Source organism: Arachis stenosperma, chromosome 3, assembly GCF_014773155.1.
Source record: "Arachis stenosperma cultivar V10309 chromosome 3, arast.V10309.gnm1.PFL2, whole genome shotgun sequence".
Lineage (NCBI taxonomy): Eukaryota > Viridiplantae > Streptophyta > Magnoliopsida > Fabales > Fabaceae > Arachis > Arachis stenosperma.
The window spans coordinates 167,516,725-167,539,807 of record NC_080379.1 but is presented as its reverse complement, the minus strand read 5'-3'; the positions used below and the strand labels follow the sequence as shown (position 1 = coordinate 167,539,807).

General features: G+C 32.1%; 6 protein-coding genes across 7 annotated transcripts; 4 read left to right on the top strand and 2 right to left on the bottom strand.

Annotated features, from left to right (window-relative positions):
• Nucleotides 1-63: 63 nt before the first annotated feature.
• Nucleotides 64-2,209, bottom strand: LOC130968648 (sm-like protein LSM5). Of its 2 annotated transcripts, XM_057894040.1 has the most exons (6): nucleotides 1,985-2,209; nucleotides 1,701-1,763; nucleotides 1,491-1,614; nucleotides 884-956; nucleotides 658-716; nucleotides 64-558 (listed from the first exon to the last, which is right to left on the bottom strand). In XM_057894040.1, the coding sequence occupies exons 2-5, from the start codon at nucleotides 1,732-1,734 to the stop codon at nucleotides 684-686; spliced, it is 264 nt and encodes an 87-aa protein (XP_057750023.1). In that variant the 5' UTR covers nucleotides 1,735-1,763; nucleotides 1,985-2,209; the 3' UTR covers nucleotides 64-558; nucleotides 658-683. The 2 variants fall into 2 exon arrangements, with proteins under 2 accessions (XP_057750023.1, XP_057750021.1); XM_057894038.1 differs by having other exon boundaries at nucleotides 64-716.
• Nucleotides 2,210-3,741: 1,532 nt separating this feature from the next.
• LOC130967267 (F-box protein SKIP2-like) lies at nucleotides 3,742-4,812 on the top strand. The gene has a single exon (XM_057892086.1). It carries the CDS (start codon nucleotides 3,742-3,744, stop codon nucleotides 4,810-4,812), a length of 1,071 nt encoding a protein of 356 aa, XP_057748069.1.
• A 3,090-nt stretch (nucleotides 4,813-7,902) lies between these two features.
• Nucleotides 7,903-8,950, top strand: LOC130968809 (chlorophyll a-b binding protein of LHCII type 1). Its single transcript, XM_057894275.1, has one exon. It carries the CDS (start codon nucleotides 7,980-7,982, stop codon nucleotides 8,772-8,774), a length of 795 nt encoding a protein of 264 aa, XP_057750258.1. The 5' UTR covers nucleotides 7,903-7,979; the 3' UTR covers nucleotides 8,775-8,950.
• On the bottom strand, nucleotides 8,640-15,112 carry LOC130968808 (tetrahydroberberine oxidase-like). The gene is made up of 2 exons (XM_057894273.1): nucleotides 13,438-15,112; nucleotides 8,640-10,721 (listed from the first exon to the last, which is right to left on the bottom strand). The coding sequence occupies exons 1-2, from the start codon at nucleotides 14,964-14,966 to the stop codon at nucleotides 10,718-10,720; spliced, it is 1,533 nt and encodes a 510-aa protein (XP_057750256.1). The 5' UTR covers nucleotides 14,967-15,112; the 3' UTR covers nucleotides 8,640-10,717.
• LOC130968810 (uncharacterized) lies at nucleotides 8,999-9,936 on the top strand. Its single transcript, XM_057894276.1, has 2 exons — nucleotides 8,999-9,217; nucleotides 9,313-9,936. The coding sequence occupies exons 1-2, from the start codon at nucleotides 9,158-9,160 to the stop codon at nucleotides 9,934-9,936; spliced, it is 684 nt and encodes a 227-aa protein (XP_057750259.1). The 5' UTR covers nucleotides 8,999-9,157.
• Nucleotides 15,113-21,111: 5,999 nt separating the features above from the next.
• On the top strand, nucleotides 21,112-22,978 carry LOC130968807 (tetrahydroberberine oxidase-like). The gene has a single exon (XM_057894272.1). The coding sequence runs from the start codon at nucleotides 21,144-21,146 to the stop codon at nucleotides 22,728-22,730; it is 1,587 nt and encodes a 528-aa protein (XP_057750255.1). The 5' UTR covers nucleotides 21,112-21,143; the 3' UTR covers nucleotides 22,731-22,978.
• Nucleotides 22,979-23,083: the final 105 nt, after the last annotated feature.

Here is a 23,083-nt window from a genome sequence, read left to right as displayed (position 1 = left end):
GAAACAAATTAGCATAAACTATCCTGCGAGGTCTTTGTCAAACATTACAAGTTCTGAACCAGGTACACGAATTTTTTTTTTCCGTTTGTTGTTGCAAGTTCACAATTTAAGTGGATAACGTGTGAAATTATACTTGACGAAACCAAAAAATATAAGTTACAAATTGTGGAGTTCTTATGCCCGTTCAAATTCCTCCTAATTAACATGTTGAGAAATTTGTTTCTCCAAAAAACATGCCCTCTTTCTAAACGCTAATCCACAGCTTTACATAAGGAGAAAAAGAAAGATATGGTAACCACCACTGATGTTACAGTTCAACTGACAGACCAAAATCGTTATGAGTAATACTTAAAAAGACTTTTATCTAGACAATAAGTTCACCATTCACCTTTAAACACTCAATAGCAACATAAAAAAGCAACATCGGTAGGTATATAAAGACGAATACGAAGGCACAGAATTAACTCTTGTAATCAGTTGCATTACTTGTCACATCAGACAATCCATAATTCACCATGATGATCGAAGTTGAACAGCCATTACACTACAAACACGTATCTAAACACAAAAAGACGAGCAAAAATCTAGGTTGGAATTAGAAGCCTCGTTAAAATAGAGGACTTTGATGCATAGAACACTATAGTTCAAAACAATTACCAAAAGAGGGAACTAAGTAGCAGTATTCATTCTGGATCGGGTGAACCACCAGGGACCAACTGCATTACACCAGACAATTGTTAGTATCAGTTCAACATGACACGAGTGATGCAGATTAACAACTAAAAAGAACTATTTGAGGTTATTGTGAATGCAAAATGGTGAACTGAATTTGTTAACAAAAACTTTCATGGACTGTAAGGAAAATAAATAAATTCGGACTTACAATGGCAATGTTGTTTCCATTAAGTAAAATCTGATCAAGCTTTGTTATCCGTCTCCCTTCAGCGGTTATCTCACTGTCAAATAAATACAAAAGCAAATGCTAATAAAGTTATCAAGATGCAAAAACGTTCTATTAAGAAGGTTTTCTCCTTATCTCGTATGTGTGTATAGTTTAGAGTTGCCTTACAAACAAATCCACACCTGATATCTCAAACACCCCAAATAATTATAAGGATATGCATTCAGCATTCTCCACAAGGGAGGGTAGAAAAAAATAACCGAGAAAGAAAACAATTCAATCAATATTCTAGGCAACTTAAGCAAACAAGATTTAAGGAAACTGAAAACGAGGAATTATGGCACAAAAGTTTAACCGAATTAGCAAGCATTGTAAAAGCATCACTGCAAAACTCGAAACCAACAGTCATCTATTCCATGTTATTATCATCATGCCCAAAATGCACGTGTAGTTCAAAGAAACAACCTAAACATATACAAAATCTAATAACAGCAAATGAGGTTGATCGACACAATAAAAAAAAAAAAAAAAAAAAAAAAAAAAAAAAAACATCGATAACATCTAAAATTGAGCAAAAGCAGAGGCTTACTATTCAGTAACATCTTCAAGGACCATGTTAACATAGACATCAAAGCCTCTAAGAGTGCCAACAAGCTCCTTGTCACCTTTCATTATCACCCATATCTTTGAACCTATACACCGATCAATCAACTCTGCATATTTCAACCACAATTATTCTCTTATAATCCCCCAACAAAATTATAATTAACCATTGATTCTGAATCAGAAGAGTAAAAACCTGAGGGGAGCAACTGTGATGGATTGTTAGCCATGGAAAATCAATTGCTAATTTTCCCAAAACCTGTGGAGGCTTCAAACTATCAGATTACAAAATCACCGAAAAACTTAAACCTAAATGAATGTTACGAAGGGGAAAAATCAACATTTTCTCAACTTCGTACTTAAAGCTGGGAGCTTAAAAGTACTCAATAGAGTAGTTCGGTTCAACCAGTGAGATTAGATATAAAAACTTAGATCAAGTTAATGATACTAACGAAACAAGAGAAAGAGTTGTAGATGAACCTGAGAGAGATAGAAAGAGGGGCAATCACACACAGTCACAGAGATCTACCAACGAAAAAGCCAAAAAATCCCCAGAGAGTGAAGGGTGTTAGGGACGGAGGAAAAAGTGTGCCCTAAAACTGGCGGGATTTCATTTTTATCACCCCCTCTGCCCTCTGCCACTCTATGTTTTCTTCACATTAATTTTGATTCTTTTTTTTAATGGGAATTGATTTTTATTTCTATTTTATTGGCCGTGCTAAAACATTTTTTTTGTCAGGGCTTAACCATTGAATTTTAAATACTATAATTATTTTTGCTGTTACATTACCATTAATTAGTGTATGTTTTCATACACTGTGTACTGTACGGGATAATTAATAAAAATATATAAATTTTTTTATTAAAAGAAATTAAATAAAAATATATATAATAATTATTATTATATATATTTTATAAAATTATAATTAAAATTAAAGTTTAATTATTTTTAATATTAAAAATAATTAGTATTTATTTTAATTGATTTGAATTAATTGAGTGGTCATCTCACTCGTCTACCTAAGTAAGTATTAGAGTTTTGAATCCCACTTTGTGTATATAATAATTTATTGGCTAGCGACATACCCTTAATAAATGAAGTTTCAATACGTAGAGGATTAGTTTTTGACCTGCCGAATTAGAAAATACAATGAAAAAAATAGTATTTGTCTTAAAAGTAGAACAATTCTCATTGATGAGAGCAATACTTATGGAGATTTGCCTTTGTTAAAATTTAACTATGACAGTTTTATTTATTGGTATCATATTCAATCAGAAAGTCAAACAATATGATCAACGTTATTACCGGTTAAAATTTTATATTTTATGACATAATTTTCAAGCTTCTAAACTTATAAACTTATATCATTACAAAAGCTACTAGATTGATTAATATTTTTTGGTAATATTACCAAAACACCGTAGTTGAGTATATTAATTTGTGTAAAAAGAAACAATAATAACTTTTGTTATTCAATATATAATTTATTCTATTGAAAAATGAATTATTATTCCTAGATTGAAATATATTTTTTTCTCCATTTTTATATTATTTTATTTGATAATAATTGCCATTAAAAAAAATGAATGACTACACTATTTTATAATATGATGTATAAAATAATTTTTTATTTTAAAATTAATTCTGGTTAATAAAATAAAATTTAAAATATTTTCTTACACAAATTTAAATTTAAATTTGAATTCAAAATTCATTAACAACTCACCATTTTTAAAATTTTAATAACAAAAATAAAATTAATTAGCTGCAAAATATTCAGTATTTAATCATTTTAATAATTTAAATTTTAATTACCAAAAATTAAGTTAGAAATTAATTATAACTTAATAATCGATAATATATATATATATATATATATATATATATATATATATATATATATATGTGTATATTAGTACATAAATAATAATATCTAATATATTATTTAATTTTTTAACATAACTAATGTATAATTTTATTGAGGATTGATTTTTTGTCTAAATTTTTTTATAAACTTTGTAATATGTGAAAATAGTGATCTTATTTTTTATTAGAATAAAAGATAAATAGATCTCTGACCTTTTAAAATGCTGACATTTTCGTCCCTTGAAATTGGAAAATACATTTCGATTCCTCACCATGTACATTCCGTGACAATTATATCCTTCCGTGAAATTGGTGCTCGAAACTACTCGAAACGGTAACGGAGATTGCTAAGGTGGAGGGGTGAAGAGTGATGTATCCGTTACGGTTGCTGAAGTGGATAGGAAACAAATTGTTGGAGGACAAATTGGTCCTTAATGGCCAAAACGATGCCGTATGCATCCCCACTTTCATGCCCATCATCCCAGACCTCTTCTTCTTCTTCTTCCATGGCAGTTTCATCGCGCCCTTTCTTCTTCTCTCGTCTCATAGACCTCTCACTCCACAATCCTCTCCACCCTCCAAAACGAGCGTGAATGACGAAGGTTTGATCCTAATTTTGCTCCGATGCGTTAACCTAACGTGGCTCAAGCTCCGTGGATGCCGTGACATAACGGAGGCAGGAATGGCCGCTGTTGGCGAAAACTGCAAGGCGTTGAAGAAGTTATCTTACACTTCGTGCTTGTTCAGCATTAAGGGAATCAACGCTGTCGTTAGCCGTTGTCAGGGTTTGGAAGAGCTCTTCGTTAAGCGGCTGCGTGGGGCCCACGATGGCGAGGAGGTGGTTGGTTCTGGAACGACGTCGGTGACTTCTGTTTGCTTGAAGGAGATCGTGAATGGCCAAAGCTTCGCGCCCCTTATGATTGGGTCGAAAAGGCTTCGATCTTTGAAGGTAATTGGGTGTTTGGGAGATTGGGATGACACCTTTGAGAAGATTGGGAACCTCCACGCTGCATTGGTTGATGTTCACCTTGAGAAGGTTCAAGTTAGCGATGTGGGTCTTGTGGGTTTGTCTAAGTGTTTGAATTTGGACACTTTGCACATTATGACAACCGCTGAGTGTTCAAATGTGGGTCTCAATCTAGTTGCTGAGAACTGCGGGATGTTGAGGAAGCTTCACGTTGATGGGTGGAGAACCAATAGGATTGGTGATGATGATTTGATTTCTGTTGCCAAACACTGCATTAACTTGCAGGAAATACGTCGTCATCCTCTAAGTCAGGGGGTGTCTTCATTTCTTCGGAATACCAAGAATATGTCCCATTTGACTCATCATGATATTCATCATGAGCATCATAACCTCCAACATTCGCGCCTTCATCATAACCTCAATTTGCTGCCTCCACCCATCATGACCCATTCAAATCACGCTCAACAATGGTAGCTCAATAATGGCAGAGAAGACGAAGGAGAGCAGAGAAGAAGAAACAGAGTGGTTTCTGATAATAAATTAGGGATTAGGGTTATAAAATAATTCAGGGACTAAATTAAGTTAAAAAATTATAACAGCCACGTCAGATATCCAACGTGGCGCCTCTCCATATATGTCATCACGCCGTTTGGGAATATTTCCCGAAAAATATTTTAGGGACGACCATGAGTCACCATTGTTAAATTCGGGAACAATATTGGGGCCAATGCAAATTTTGGGACGACTTTGAGGCTCGAGTGCAAGTTCAGGGACCACTCTGAAATTTAACTCATAGTTCTTTAGTATGAATTTATGTAATAAATGTATATAAAATACATTAAAATATAAAATATTTATTAAAACTAAGTTAAATAATATATATTTATACATAAATATAGAACGATTAATTTGGTTACTAATTTTGTGTGTACCACAATATTTTTGTAAAAAAAATATTTGAAATGATTTTACATATTCTTGTGTTTCTTATAGGTAATTGTGTAGAGTTATTTATATTGTTCACGGATAGAAATGAGTCTTATTTGAATTTTGAAATGAAAAAGTATAAGTAACCAACAATTATTTTGAACAATGTGTGAACAATGTGAATTAATAAGGTTAAACGAGTAAATTTAATTAATAGCATTAAATTATGGTATAATGTATTTTTATTTGATTGGTGTTTGTTCATATTGTTCAAAATAGTTATTGTTTACCTAACATTTCCCGAAATAAAATATGTTCCTAAGGCTCTGATTGATTGGGATATATTAGCCTCTTCATACTTAAAAATTCAATTTTCGTGTTATCTATAAAAGAAAGTATTTAAAAACAAAGTATGAACAACAAATTAAAAATAAACTAGTTTTACAAGAAGCTGAAGATCCTACTAGTATTTCTTTTCTGCAATTTGCTAGTTTAAATAGATATAATATTATTACATGCTTGGTAATTGGAAATATTAGCACCTTATGAAACTACAGCTTAACATTTCTATGCAGTTAATTTTGTAGAACAACCAAAATGAACTTAACATTTCTGTTTAGTCACTTCTGAATACTTAATGATCAAGTTTAGTCACTAGAAACTATGATTCTGAGCATGGATGTTTCAATATTTTCATCAAAGGATTCAAATGAAGAGTGTGAGCTTAGAGTGGTTCTTTGAACAGTACAGCAAGAGGAATGAACCTATTGGAATCCATGTTTGATCTTAAACTTCTAAACGGGGACATCATTGAATTCCATTTTGAGGATAATGAAGATAATTGGCCTGAACTAGTTTAGAAGGAAAAATAGAATAATGAAAAATATAACTACAAAAAATTGATAATAGCAATACAAAGAAAAAATAAGTTCTATCTTTAGTTCGTGTTTTTTTTTAACAGAAAAAATATATAATATACTAATTTGATATTTTAAAATATGATATCTCTATTTATATTTTATCTACTAAATACGATTTTATATATCTATAATCATATTTTAATGCCTTGTACTTATAAACAAATACGACCTATGTTTTTCCAAAAAATGCACTTATAATTTGATTTACCTGCCAACTAAATATTAAGTGCTTCTTTGGGTGCTATTAAGTTGATAGAAATTTTTTTTTTAATAAAAAATATATTTTATTAATGTATTTGACAAAATTTTAGTAATAAAAATAAAAACACTAAAAAAATTAAAAACAAATATTTTTTAAAAATGACAATTTATATTTTTTTAAAAAAAAATATTTTAACATAATAAATAAAAAAATATATTTTTATATTATTATACTTAAATATAATTATTAAATAAAAAAATATTTTTACATAAAATATCAAAATATAAAATTATATTTACTTTTAAAAAATTAATAAAAAATTACTTGAATTTTTTTTTCCTAAAAATTTAACCAAATAAGACCTAAGTTATGAACTAATAAAAGAATGTGATGGATTAGGATTACAAGAGATCCCTTACAAATTTGAACAATAATCAAATCTAAAGTCTATTACAAAGCATTTAAAAAATTTCTTTTTTGGTTGGATTGTTTCTTGTCAGTTTTTCCTTGAAAACAGATTAAATGCCTAAAATAAAAATATCATAAATACCTGTGTGTCGCCCAATAAGAAAGTGGCACATTAGATTTTGGATAGGCTTTATCTGTTATCTGTTAAATGAACTCTAAAATGGGGAACGGGTAAAACTTAAAAAGTATCACCTAAACATGTATAGTTGGACCACCAATTGTACTTGTGGACCAGAATGCTTGTGCTCTTCAACCACACCGTCACCATGTCACGTGAAAATAGATTAAATTTTCTTTTTACTTTTGCTAGAAGTATTCTTACTAATTTAGTTAATGATTTATTTGTTTAAAAATTCCATCCAGACATGAAATGAAAAATATCTTCTCCATCTTGAGGTATGAGTTGTTTGATTTTCTGAAGATAGGTACTCGAAGAAAGAACACGAACAAGAAGAGGATGGTCTCGATCATGTTAAATTGTCACAAATATAAACTCGGTCACGTAATTGACCCACCCATTAAAATCGACCTGTGTAACTATCAATCAAGTTTCAAAGACTAGAATAAAACTCCTCTCAGAAAATGCATTACGTTTATTTATTTTATGTAAAACAAAACGTAGCATGTATCCATTGCACTCTGCATTCATTTCAAATTTTGTGGTTCTCAAACGTCTTACCACAGAAACAGTGGACCCAGAAAATATCTTCCACCTACGAAACATTGAAGGAATAATAGCCCCACCATTTTAACAAAAACCCGTTTTATTTAATTTTACGTGCAAAATAACACAACACATTAAAAGAGAGAGAAGTAAATAGCTCAATTATTCATACAACGTACATATCTAGTGGAATCCTGAAGTAGTACGTGTAACAGCTCCATTGGTCAGCAAACCATTGAGGAGAATCTGAGCCATTAGTGGATTAGGGGTTGCCATGTGGACATAGAATTCCAGTGACACAATCTGGAGGCTCCAATGAAATCGAAGCTTTAGATAGCACAAGATAAGAGTGCAACCACTTAACCTCTATATAAATATACACCTCAACTCATTGCTTCCAACCACTCACTCATCAACACCACTCACACAGCAACAACTGATCAACTAAAAGCATATAATCATGGCCGCCTCCACCATGGCTCTCTCCTCCCCATCATTGGCCGGCAAGGCCGTCAAGCTCAGCCCATCAGTCCCTGAGCTTGGAGTTGGAAGAATCTCCATGAGGAAAACCGCCACCAAGCAAGCCACCTCAGGAAGCCCATGGTACGGCCCAGACCGTGTTAAGTACTTGGGCCCATTCTCCGGTGAGCCCCCGTCCTACCTCACTGGTGAGTTCCCAGGTGACTACGGCTGGGACACTGCTGGGCTTTCCGCTGACCCAGAGACCTTTGCCAGGAACCGTGAGCTCGAAGTGATCCACAGCAGGTGGGCCATGCTTGGGGCTTTGGGCTGTGTCTTCCCAGAGCTTTTGGCCCGCAACGGTGTCAAATTCGGAGAGGCTGTGTGGTTCAAGGCTGGATCACAGATCTTCAGCGAGGGTGGGCTTGACTACTTGGGAAACCCAAGCCTGATCCACGCACAGAGCATCTTGGCCATTTGGGCCACCCAGGTCATCTTGATGGGAGCCGTTGAGGGTTACCGTATTGCCGGTGGGCCTCTTGGAGAGGTTACTGACCCACTTTACCCAGGTGGCAGCTTTGACCCATTGGGCCTTGCTGACGACCCAGAGGCTTTCGCCGAGCTCAAGGTCAAGGAGATTAAGAACGGTAGGTTAGCCATGTTCTCGATGTTTGGATTCTTTGTTCAGGCTATTGTCACTGGAAAGGGCCCATTGGAGAACCTCGCTGACCACCTTGCTGACCCAGTCAACAACAACGCCTGGGCCTATGCCACCAACTTTGTCCCCGGAAAGTGAACGCTGCGTTTAGCTCTTGGGTTTTGAACAAAAAAAAAAAAAAACCTTAAAGGGAAAAAAAAATGAGAAATCAGCTGTGGGGTTGGGATTTGGGATTTTGAGAATGTGAATTAGTATGATGTGAATCGTGTACCTATTTGGTCTCACTGAATGTTAATTACATCTTTTTTTCTTAACTGCCTCATTGTTTCTGCGATCATGATTTATATTCTCTCTTCTAGTCCCGCCTTTTCATGAGCATTGATAAATGATACTAAATGGAAACTGATAAGAAATTAATTAATTAATATTTCGTGTATAATATTTGATAAGAGAGAGTGAGGATATCTGGATATACAGTAGCGCCACTAAAAAGCGATTAATACGATAGAGGGAAAAAAAAGATGGAGAATTCGCGAGCATTATCGAAGTCGCATTCCAAATTCTTTTCGTCTCTAAAGCAGGTATTGTCTACAATGTAATCGAATTTCGAACAAATCCATATACGTAATTCTAGATTTCTAGGGCTGGCCTGTAATCTGAATTTGGGTGCTTTCAGGTTGAAAAGAGACTAAAATTAGAGCATACAGCACCAGTAGAATCTCAATCTCAAGAGACACAAGGAAGCGACTCTGTTTCTAGTTGTTCAGCCATGTTCCTTGGCAGCGCTCATGGCTATGGTGTTGTTCCCCAAGATAGCAGTGAACCTCCTCTTGCGTTCCTCTCTATTCCTCAAGGATTCACAGCTACTCTTCCATGTAGTGATGGAACTGTAAACAATGCTACTCAACGTGATGAAACTGCAGTGACTGATGATGATGACATTGAGAGGCTAATGCAGCTCTTGGGCTTATCGGAGAAGGAACAACGGGATGATGAAGGTGGGTTTCATTCAAAGATCGTTGAAGAAGATGGGGATTCTTGCCACTGTGAAGGTGGGTTTCATTCAAAGATCGTTGGAGTGGTGGGGCCCAAGTGTCGCAGGGAGGTGAAGCGGTTAGATGGTTGGATCAAACACTTCCTCAGTGGTGGTGGGCAAGACAAGTTAGAGCCTTTGAGACTTGCTCATTTACTTTTAGGGAAAGCTGCTTTTGTTTCTGAGGGTTCTGATGGTGCTTTTGGAGGATTGGAGTTCCCTTCAACCATTCAAGAATTTCTTCATAATGATCCTCCCACTAACTGAGGCAATCATCTTGTATGACCTATTCAGCTTTGTTGTTTTGTTCAATGATATTCTTCTGTTTCCATGTTATAAGTAATATGTAGATTTCAAGATTTGCCTTCCAAATTCATATCATTTTCAGTGGATAGTATAGTTTTAGTTTGCCTTATTTCTTATATGATTATATGATAAGATCATGTATTTTGTAAGTTCCTTGAATGCCACCTTCCAGCTTTCTGAATCAAATGTAACATTGTGGTCTAATATTGAAGATTTAATCAAATGCAAATTTGTCCCAGTCCTTAAACAGTAGCCATATTCCTTCTAAAGCACTTTCAGGAATGGCATGCATGTTTCAGATAGTCAGATTTCCCTTTGTTTGTGGTGAAGTTAGTTCTTTGCACTTTGAAGCAAAACTTGAAAGGATTGATCACTTGATCCAACCATGTAAAGCATGACTCTATCCACTTCATCTCAATACAATCTTCCTTGATCAAACCCAATTCTAGGAAGCTTTCTTGCATCAAGAATCACAATGGGCCAATCCCAAATGGTAGCAAAAGAGAAAGGCAACGAACAAATAAATAATCTAACGATGTTAATATGGGAGTTGGGACTGTTATTCAGCTGAAATGTTTTTATCCTTTAGTTGTCTTCGGGTACTTGAGTGTTACTTTTTGCCTTGTTCCTTTTGTTTTTGTAAAAGGAATGAGTACCTTCCATGAATTCATCCAAGTAGCTATTATCCTGCATTTCTTCATCCCAAACTTTTCAGCCACCCGGTTTTCACAGCTGCAAAACTTCATCTGCAACATAAATCTACATCAGAAACTTCTATTCATTCATTAACACCACAAATGTCAGAGAAGTATAGCAAGTCTTGCTCATACAAAGGTGAAAAATAAAGATGATAACACAAATGATATCCTTATCCTTTAGTGACTGAAACCGGAAAAAAAAAAAACATAGCCCTTACAATAAATTTTGAATTAGAACTTACTAATCTAATGAGAATTTCAGACAATATGTAATATGGATAGACATATATAACTCACAAGTATATACCGAAGAGAAATAAGTGCCACAAAACAATTTGAAAAAGGATAATAACATCATAACAGAAGATACTTTAAAAATAAAAATTTGTACACCAAATTTTTCTCTATTCCAATTATATATGCTAGTAGACTAGTAGATAAGTATCTTAAACTTTCAAAGGAAAAAAAACAAGAATAAAAAATATATTTTTGTTATATTATTGAATAAGTTGATTTTCTTAATCAAATTTTTTAATTAATTGATAAGAAAAATAACCAATACAAGACATTTACGAATTTCTATAGGAATTTAAAACAAACTTAATGATTATTCTATGGACCAAAAACAAAACAAAAACTTAAAATAAATGGTTATTGAAATATATTTGGATCTAAATCAAACTCTATGTATAAGGGTCAACTGAAATCTAAAATTGGCCATATTTGCAGAAATAAAAGATTAATCAGGCATTATTGTTGTCTATCTCGGATAAACTTTTTCCTTTGGTTTACAGGAAGTGTGAACATCATAGCCAATTCAGTGCACCCGAGAGTGGTAATGAGTCCTCTTATGAGGCATTCTACTCTACTCATGAGTAAGTCATTAATTCTCCATGAACATATACATATGCATATGCATATTTCGTAGAATTTCATTGTCTAAGATGTTATTTTTACCTAAATGTAAAATATTGAATCGACTCATTATATTTACTACTATATTGGATGCATAAATCTTATTTGAATTAGATCCAATTTCATTGATTAGTAGATATGGTAGGTATGAGTCAATGTTGAACTCTATACTTATTATTGTGTTTGGTTAGTATTTATAACACAAAATATATAGATACACTATGATAAAAAAAAATATTTGGTTACATTAAGATAGAAATAGAGAAAAACACAGTTTGATTATAATACATATCAGATACGTCTTGAGAAAAATTTACTAATATTTCTATCACATATCTTGTCTCGCCAAAAACATAAGTAGTAGTTTACTTCATCATTATTTCTCTATGACAATAATATAATTTTGTTGTAAATTTTCTGAAGATGTTCACATTTTTCATAAGGAAAAACGTCCCACAGGTAAATTCTATTAATACTTGCCCAAAATTAATATAGAGATAACAATAATTTTTTGTTCTCTAAATTAATTAATTTTGGTGTTGTGTGCCACAGCATGATACCTTGCTCTGCATCCAAGCGTGAAAGGTGCGTATGGGAAATACTTTCTGGATTGTGATTAATTCCAATCAAGTACATTTTCCTCAAACGAACTCTTAGGTGATTTTTTACTCTGGTGATTCTCAGGTGGTTAGGTAATTTGTTAGTTGTGTTGTTAACATGTTTTTCATTGCAACATGTAGATTACTGATTGTCAAACATGTAAATTTGTTTGTTTCTTTCCAATATTAAAGCCAATGTTACTAATTTTCTTTCATCTTTTTTGTCCGACATGCTACCTCTGAACATGTTATAATCAAATGTTGGATATCAATTTGTGGGATAATCAAATTAGTTGATCTTATAGCATGGTAGAACTCCAGGATCATATTCATGACTCTTTTGAACATGTTAAAAGAAATGTTATACAACCAAATGTTCGAGATGCTATGAAGCCTGGTGGGTTGAACATGGAAGCATGTTGGGTATAGTGCTGTTTTTTAATGCAAATATATAGTTGTTAATTGAATACTTCAAACTGCAGTATAGAGGAGTTAACTGCACTACCACTTCCTTGGTTTTTTTTCCTCTGTGCCTTTTTAGTCATATACTAATACACATGGGAACATATATTTTGAAATGGGTAGGTTAGCAAAACTGTATAGACTACTAAATGATTAAGAGCTTGTCTAGTTGATTGGGACTATAACATCAGGATCTTGACTAATTTTAAGAGCTTATAAATTTCATCTATCTAGTAAAAACCTCTATGTATTATTCAGTCACGTCATCATGAAGATGGATAGTGGCAAATCTTTTATGCAGAAAAACAGAAAATTACTATAGAACTCTCTTTTGATAGATTTATTAAATCTATTTATTTATATGCAATTAAAAGTGATGAAGGGGTAGTACAAACATAAACTAGCCCACTACTGTGTAGTTTTTCAGAGCAAAAAGGCTATGTCATCCGTGCATACCTCTATCCACAGCCAATGAAGTTGAAAAGAACATTTTCATGAATTACATTCGGCCTCCAAAATGATAAAAAAAGTGAAATTTTTATGATTCAGTTATAGGAAAATTTTAGGTAACAGTAAACTGCTCTCTTCTCTTCTTCGTATGGCTTAGTAGTCTCAAAGTCATAATACAAAGCATAGTGTGTTTTATATCTTCATCAATATTATAAAAGAGACACACTGCATAACAGATAGGAGAAAAAGAATAAAACAGCTTATTTACCTCATAATTTCAGATATGAGGTTTCTATATGCTACTCCTAAACACGAGAGAAGGTATACTCTGCTCGTACCTGAAGAAGTTAAGAGGATCAACCTTGGTCTTCACATTTGCCAACCTATTGAAGTTGTTTTTGAAGTACTTGAGACCCCAAAGGCTAGCTTGCTCATAGCTTGTGTAGCCAATGTTATTTACCCCAATGTCGAGGTCTCTATAGTTGAGATATGCAGCTCTAGGAGAATTTGATGCAAAAGGTTCCATATAACTATAAATCCTTGTAATCCACTTGATTTGTTTTTGTGCTACCTCATCTCTTCGTTGTTGGTCCCAAGAATCTAGGTAACCAACAAGGCACAAGTTTCCGGATCTATGTGGAAAAGGAAGTTTGGACTGAGGAATCTGATCCATTATGCCCCCATAAGGAAATAGTTCCATGAGTGCAAATTTGTCCCCGTTCTCCTTAAATAGTTGCCATATTCCTTCTAAACCACTTTCAGGAATGGGGTGTTTCAGAAAGTCGGATTTCCCTTTGTAACTTTGTGGCAGGCTTGGAGTTCTTTGCAGCAAAACTTGAAGGGATTTACTACTTGATCCAATCATGTAAACCGTTGACTCTATCCAACTCATCTCAGTACAGTCTTCCTTGACCAAACCCAATTCAGGGAAGCGTTCTTGCATCAATGGAATGAGTTTATCCTTACCACCAAGAAACAGGGCTTCAAATTTGGCTTTTGTCGTTAATTCGAGCCTGATGGCTAGGTCCTCATGAAGCATACTTGCCACATTCTGCCACTTCATAATGAGCATAGTTGCATTTTGCTCCAAAGTCCTTTCAACTCTGAAAACTGTCACAGTTGGTGGAACTGGAACTAGTTTGACCTTCCATGCTAGGATGACTCCAAAGCTTGCTCCACCACCACCTCTAATGGCCCAGAAAAGATCTTCGCCCATTGCTTCTCTGTCAAGAAACCTACCCTTCACATCAACCATGTGAGCATCCATTATATTATCAGCAGCAAGGCCATATTTACGCATCAAGTATCCATAGCCACCACCACTGAAGTGCCCTCCAACTCCAACAGAAGGGCATACACCTGCTGGAAAAGCCAGAGTTTTGCTTTTCTTGCTGATGCTATAGTAAAGTTCACCTATAGTTGCCCCAGCTTGAACCCATGCAGTTCTTGTTTCTGCATCCACTTCAATATTTCTGTAGTTTATGAGATCAATCATAACAAAAGGAACTTGAGAAATATAGGAGACTCCCTCAAAGTCGTGGCCACCGCTTCGAGTTCGAATCTGCAAGCCATGGAGTTGGGAACAGATTATGGTGGCTTGAACATGGGAAGCATGGAGGGGAGTCACAATGACAAGGGGTTTGGGAGTTGTTTTGGATAAGAATCTACGGTTTTGAATGGAAAACTGCAGTATAGGGGAGTAAGAGGAATTGGAAGGTGTGTAAACAACCTCAGAGATTGAGGTGGAGTTCTGAAGTTGAAGACAATGAAGGAAGTGTTCATGATCATGAGTATGAGATGCAGAAGATGCTAATGAAAATAAAAGGCCAATTACAACAACAGTCAAATATGGACTTGGGTACTTCATTTTTATTTTTTTTTTATGGTGTTAGAATCTGATAAACATATAAGTCATCTTAAATAGTGAAAGGATTAAAGGTATGGTGCAAAGTCTATCGTAGACAGTTACGGGTGAGGGTTCATCTTATTGGAGGCAAAACCACGAAGGGCTTAATGGATGTGATAGAAGTAAGTGTGTTTGTGTTTAATTTGTATAGTAATTTAGAAATTTCACTTATTCATATTTCATTATGTAAGTGCAATGATTGGAGTATTAGTTGTCCGGGTACATTATTTATAAAAAAGTCGGACTGTTTCACCGCGCATAATGACGAAGAACGAGAAAAGCAAAAGTAGGGTCGTGTCTCGGGTCAAAAATCACGTCTAGTCAAATCAGATAAATTATTTATTAACTTTAATTATAGATGAGTTTTCACTAGTGTCTTCTATGGAACTGTTCACTGTGCTCAGCTTTTTCATGTACTTGTATTATAATTTTTAATTTTTCAACTAGTGGGCCTTGGACGGGAGAAACTAGAAGCTCATTTTGACACGTTCCTCCAAAATTTGAGCAATAATCTCTCCATCGCCTGTTTATCATATAAAAATTGAGGAGTGCTAGAGGGCCAGCAATTTTTGTGTTTTGTAACTATCAATTAGCCATTAATCATGTTTTTAATGGTGTGAGATTATATTAATTGGCCATCCAATGGTGAGAGATCACTCACCTTTCTTTTGATGGTTAAGTACTGGCTACAAAATACAAAAGTTGCTGGCCTCCTAGACTTTCTCACAAAAATTAATGGTACTTGTTTGAGTACCATAATTAATATGTATCAATATAATAAAATTTAGACAAATAAAAAAACGCCATAAAAATTATTGTTATGATAGGAAATTGAAAATTATTGGGCCGGACTTGTGAGGTTAATTCAAACGTCTGTAGGAGATGATTTACGTCTGAAAGCCGGTGTCTGATTTAGAGGTGAGAAGAAATGGGGGATAGTACTTGTAAAGATACTCCGATATTTAGTCAATAAAGGATTTAAACAGGTTTAGAGAATATTGAAACTTAGAGATATTTGAGGGGTGTCAGTGTATTTATAGTGGTGCCATTATTGGTGTAGTTCTACCTTTTAAAGAGGATAACCGTCTATTTATTTTAGGGAAGTTGAAATATGGCTCCTGGAAGTGGGATGAGAGATTTTAGAGACAATTATTTATTTAAATAAGTGTTATCTGCTAGCTAACCTTCGATCCCAACTTCGTTAGAGTGAAGTCTGTACTGAAATCCAACCTCCTTAGAAGAGATCGGTTATATGGGAAGACTAATCTATAAATTAGACTTTTTTATCTTATTTGAATTTAGGTCTTAGTATTGGGACAAGTATGAACAATTATATTATTTTAATCAGTATTTATTTATTTATTTTTAAATTATTATATCACTATATATACTAAAATATTTTTATAAATAATTATAAAAAAATAAATATATCTTTTTGAAATATTTATGTTAAAAAAAGAAATAATGTTTTTTTATTGTTGTGACAAATATTTTTATGCAATAAAAAATATGAAAATCCAATAATCTTAATCTAGAAGTCTTAAAAAGGAAAAAATCAAACCAAAAAACAAATTCTATTATTCTTTTACAAATAATTATAAAAAAATAAATATATATTTTTTAATATTTATGTTAAAAGATCAAATAATCTTTTTTATTGTTACGAGAAAAATATTTTTGTGCAGTAAAAAATATCAAAATTAAATTACCTTAATCTAGAAGTCTTAAAATGAAAACAAATAAAAATTAGAAAATAAATTCTATTATTTATTGTTCATCTTTATCTTTATCTCCTATCTTTATTCTATTATAATTATGTCAGGCCAATAATTTTACATCAATTATATTAGATATATATTAAAATTAGCTATTAAAAATAGTTATTAATGTAGAATACGCATTAAAATACAAAACATTTATTAAAAATAAATTAAACTACACATATATTTATATAGAAATACATAATAGCTAATTTTAATAGTTACTTTAAATATACGAATAGCATTTTTGATTTAACATAAATGACAATTTTACGATATAAAAAATAATATGATTTTAAACAAAATGATGCAAAACTTTGATCATGTGTAAGAGTTATCAATAACTTAGAAAAGAGAGGAAATTGAATCTATAATCTCTTTGAAACTTGTTGACTTTAACTTCAAATTGGATTTAAAATTAAGTTGCTGTTGAATATGCCAAATTGATATTATATAGGAGATCATTTTATTTTATGTCTTTATGATTGATCAAGAACTGAGCAAATTCTTTATTTTGGATACTCTGAGTAGTTATTGTGACTTCTGTGAGATATATTAAGCAGGAAACAATTTTATTTTGTTTCATACTAAATGAAAAATAAAAACAAAATAGAGAAAAAAAAATGACATAGTCATATATCCTAGTTCAACCACCAGTGCAATGTGGTCTACATTTAGTCTCCATTATAATTGTGGTAAAATTTTTACTATCTTTCACAAAAATTACAATCATTAATTTCCTAAGATTCTACCCAATCCTACCTAGGACAAATCAAATTTCTACCCAAACTTGATTTGGCTTAAGTTCACTTTCTAGACTTTCAACCACTAAGTGTGTGTTTGGATTACAGTTTGCAAACTATAGTTTGTATAAAATTGATTTTGCAAACTTGCTTTTGATGAAAAGTAAGTTTGTGTTAACGTGATTTATGTTTGGCAATCTTTATATTAAAATGGATTATAGTAAAATAAATGTTGTTTGGATTATACTACTCAAAATCACTTTTAGATGAAAAACATCAATTTAAATAATTTTTTATATTATTCTATTATTTTACTTTAGATATTTGAATAGAACTTATTAAGAGACATGATAAAATACTAATAAAATACATAAAAAATAATACGAGATATCATAAAAAATTCATATAATAAAAAAAATTCATATGAACTAGAAAACAATTAAAAATAATAATATACATGAAAAAACAGAACACTAAAAAAATAATATAAAAAATATTTATCATATAAATAAAATAAATACAATAAAAAATAAAAATATGAAAGATAGTATTATACATTTTATAATGTCAAAGAAAAAGAAAATGTTCTATAAATTTTTTAGTACCGTTAGTACTTTTTAATTTAGTATCATTTTAGACTATAAATTTTTATTATTTATGACTCTTTTGTTACTTATAATTAGTATATAATAAAGACGAAAATAAAGTACAGTCAGAAGTACAATAAAAACGAAAAAAAACATGCAAACATCGTATATAATAATTACGATCAATAACATATATTATATAAAAAAAATATAATAAAAAGTAAATAAAATTCATATGAATAAAACCAAATAAAAAATAAAAAAATTTATACACAACATAAATATAGTACAATAAAAAATAGAAAAAAGAATTTATATAAATAAAAAATAATAAATTTTTTTATCTAGACCGTGATTGAAATAAATTTGTATGAAAAAAAATTGGAATGAAAAACATACATAAAGAACTATTGTAAAAGTTATATGGTTACTTGCATTTTTTTTATAGAAGAAAACAAAGGATAAAGTTGGTAGAAAAGGAAAAAAATTCTCAAACTTTTCCAACGTGAACGCATAAGCTAGAAATTTTTGCTTCTGATAAACGTATGTTTAGAGGTATAAGCACTTCTAGGTTGAGAGTTCTAAAAAATTGCCAAACATAAAAGTGAAACGTTCAAGACGCTCAAACAAGCTTCTTTCTTCCTCAACGTGAACTCCAAACACACCCTAAAGTGCTCACCCAACTTAGTAAGAGAATTCTCTTAAGATCATGAATACAAAATAGAAATACTACAAAAAATATTGAAATAGTTTTCTGATTTTTCTCTATGATTACTCTCTTTACCTTTTCTTTCAATGGCTTTTACTAATACTTCACATATTTGTCTTTAAGCTCAAAAGTTATGAATGTTCAAACAATGTGTACACTCTCTTTGCTTTAATTTATAGTTGTTTACCCTTTTTAAAGAAGGATAAAGTTTTCAAAATTTGAAATTGGTTAAAAATCTTTGACTTTGTTCTTCTTCCCCCAAAATTTTATAGCAGTAATTCAAAATAGAGATAGTACAACAATAATGATTAGAGTTGGCATGTATTTTTATCTAACTTCTTCTCTTTCTTTTTTTTTTTAGCTTTAAGGATCTGAGTCATTCATCTATTATTTGATTCCAAGTTTTATTTTTGACCTTTGATTTATAATAGTGATACACAATTTCAATTTCTTCATCTTACTCGAACTCGGTGTATGCAAGAGGAATGCAGATTCAACAAATTAGAATGAAAACACAAAAATGAAAATATTATGCTGACATTGCTTCTGATTCAACCTTTGATTTGATTTTTACTTTTGTCATTAATATCTGACTTTTCTTTCTTTTTTCTCTTTATTGCTTGAATTTAGTGATTATCTTTTTTATTTTGATGAAATTTCAAACTAGATTTCTCTTTCTTTACTTGCTTTTAAAATTTTTTATCTTTGATTTAAGGTTAATCACGTGAGTAAAAAAAGAGATGAGAGTGTTTGATCATTTAGTTACGGGCCAGAGAAAAAAAGAATGTGTTGTTAAGAGGATTTGAGCCTGTTGCATATAACCAAATGAATTACACATACTATTGGATTTGTTTTGATCATTTTATTTTTTTACACAATAAACATATACATCACATACATTTTTGGGCTTTCAACCCAAAGCTATAATATTAATCATTATCAAATTATTATTTTTATTTTTTCAAACTCAACAATGTTAATTAATTAAATTTAATATATATTATTACTTAATTAAATTAAAAAATAACAATTAAATACAATTAATATCTATATTAAAACTATACTAATAATAATTTTCAATTACAAATATTCAAAGTGTATGTTATTTGATCTACTTAAATATATTTAGTAACAAGTTTAATATTATTATTCCATCTCATATATTCTCTCAAATGAATTATCTAAAATATCTTCCACTAGTTCAACTTTAATAACAATATTTCCGTACTACACAAACATTCTAATATATCATAATTAATAAAATTTATTTATATATAATTGTATGTTATATTTTTTTACTCTCAATTGTTTTTTGTCAATTTTTATAATTATTTTTTAAATACAAAGAAAACTTTAAAATTATGCTATATAATACTATCTTCTAAAAAATATCAGCAAATAAATAGATATATTCATAAATAATGGAGTATTTTTAAATTTATACTCTATAATATAATTATAAAAAATGTTATTCATACATAAAAATCAGTCATTAAAATTAATTATTAATATATTTATATATAAATATATGTGTACTTTAATTTGTTTTTAATGTATATTTATATTTTAACATATATTTTATATTAGTAGCTTATTATGATAGATAATTTTAGTATAAATGTAACATAGTGGTATAATTAATTTAGTTGATGCGCGCGTACTGATCTAGTTGATAAGAAATCGTGCTTCCGAAGAATAAATGATATTATTTTGTTCTGAATGTGATGTCCACTTAAGTTGCACCGATGAATATGATCCAATGTGTTGTGAAACGATGAAATTGAAAGCTCAATTATGTTGATAATGATGCACCAATTCATTGATGAGATCACTAAGTTTTGTCTCCCAAGTAGGTTTAGTGGAGATGGTCAAAAATAAAATATTAAAAGAAGTGCACTTTTCCTAAATAAATAGAGCTATATCCTAATGAAAATACACGAGAATAACAAACATGAAAAATCGTGTGTATTATGAGAATGAATTTTTTCAATTATTAAAAAAATTGAAAATGTAAAATATTATCTCTAATCTTTCATTATTTTTTTTATTTATTTTTAATTTCATTTATAAAATTAATAGTGTAAAATTATATTTTAATTTTTAAATTATAAAAAAAAAATTGAGAGAATCTATTCCGGTGTATTATTATAGTGTTGTGAAGTTATACAGTGAAACACATAACGAGAGTAGGTAGCAGTTGCCGTCAATGAAATAATTGGCATCAATTATCAGAGCGCATAAATCTAATTTCTGTCTCTTACACGGTATCATATAGCAAAAATATAATATAATTAAGTAGTAGGTGAATGGTTCTTCCTAAATTGGCAACCACCTAAAAAATGAAGAACCTGAGTTTACAGTTCATTGTTGCAATAACAATAGGACTTGCATTTTCATGTGCATCTGATATTCATGAAAACTTCCTTAAGTGCCTTCACTTTCACAACTCCACATCAATCTCCAATGTTGCTTACACCAAAACCAGTTCCGCTTACGATTCTCTACTTCACTTTTCGATTCAAAATCTCAGATTCTCATCCAACAACATTCCTAAACCCCTTGTCATTGTCACACCCCTGCAACCTTGTCATGTTCAAGCTACTGTAATCTGTTCCCAGCGCCACGGGTTACAGATTCGAATTCGAAGCGGAGGCCATGACTTCGAGGGCATCTCCTACGTCTCTCAAGTTCCATTTGTCATCATTGATTTCATAAACTACAGAAACATCCAAGTGGACTTACAAGACAGAACAGCATGGGTTCAAGTTGGTGCAACTGTTGGTGAACTTTACTATAGCATTGGCACCAAAACCAGTACTCTTGCTTTTCCAGCAGGTGTATGCCCCACCGTAGGAGTTGCAGGACAATTCAGCGGCGGGGGTTATGGATACCTTTTGCGAAAACATGGGCTCGCCGCCGATAACATAATCGATGCTCACATAATTGATGTGAAGGGTAGGTTTCTTGACAGGGGAGCCATGGGTGAAGATCTTTTCTGGGCCATTAGAGGTGGTGGTGGAGCAAGCTTTGGAGTGATCTTAGCATGGAAGATCAAGCTCGTTCCGGTTCCATCAACCGTGACACTGTTCAAAGCTCCTAGAACCTTGGAACAGAATGCAACAAAGCTTGTTCATAAATGGCAGAGTGTGGCAAGTAAACTCCCCAAGGATCTAACCGTTAGTATCATGGTGCAGATGGTGAATTCTTCACACAGTAATAAGGGGGAGTTAACTGTACAGGCCTTGTTTCAAGGTTTGTTTCTTGGAGGTGTAGATAAGGTTATTCCATTGATGCAAGAAAGCTTCCTTGAATTGGGTTTGGTTAAAGAAGATTGCACGGAGATGAGTTGGATCGAATTTACTCTTCACTCGTGGGGATTCGGTGGTCAACCTCTTGAGGTTTTACTCAACAGAAGTCAAGTCACAAGAGACAGTTTCAAAGCAAAATCTGATTATGTCAAACATCCTATTCCTGAAAGTGGCTTAGAAGGATTGTGGCGGTTGTTTTATGAAGATGGTGGCAAAGGAGTGTTGATGGTTATATTTCCTTTTGGAGGCAGAATGGGTGAGATTCCGGAATCCGAAATTCCGTTCCCACACAGAGCTGGAGTGTTGTATCAGATTCAGTACGCTGTGCACTGGGAAGAAAAAGGAGAGGAGGTTGCACAAAGGCACATCCATTGGATGAGGAAGCTATATAGTTATATGGAACCTTTTGTGTCAAAGTCTCCTAGAGAAGCATATCTCAACTATAGAGACCTTGATATTGGGGTAAATAACATTCATGGCTACACATCCTATGAGCAAGCTAGCATTTGGGGTTTTAAGTATTTCAAAAACAATTTCAATAGATTGGCACATGTCAAGTCTAAGGTTGATCCTCTTAACTTCTTTAGGTATGAACAGAGTATACCTTCTCTCATGTGAAGGACAAAAATTGAACTCTCAATCCTCTCTGTATTAACTGTGCCTTTCAAATAAAGAAGAAGAAAAATTAGGGCATGTTCTAGCAACAATTTTGATTTTTGAGAATGCATCATATTTTCGATTCACCATAGTAACTGAAATGTTGAGGGCTGAGTCCGTTTCCGTGCTTTATGCTCCTCATTGCATCACAGTATAATATTATGTTTTTCTTTGAGTTCTTCTAGCCAATATTAGCAAACCAAAATTTATAAAAGAGGTAGATAATAATTTTTGTGAATAACGTGAATAATGGATTCTAAAATTGTCCTAATAGAGTAAAAATACACTACACTTTTAAATTATTCACCTAAATT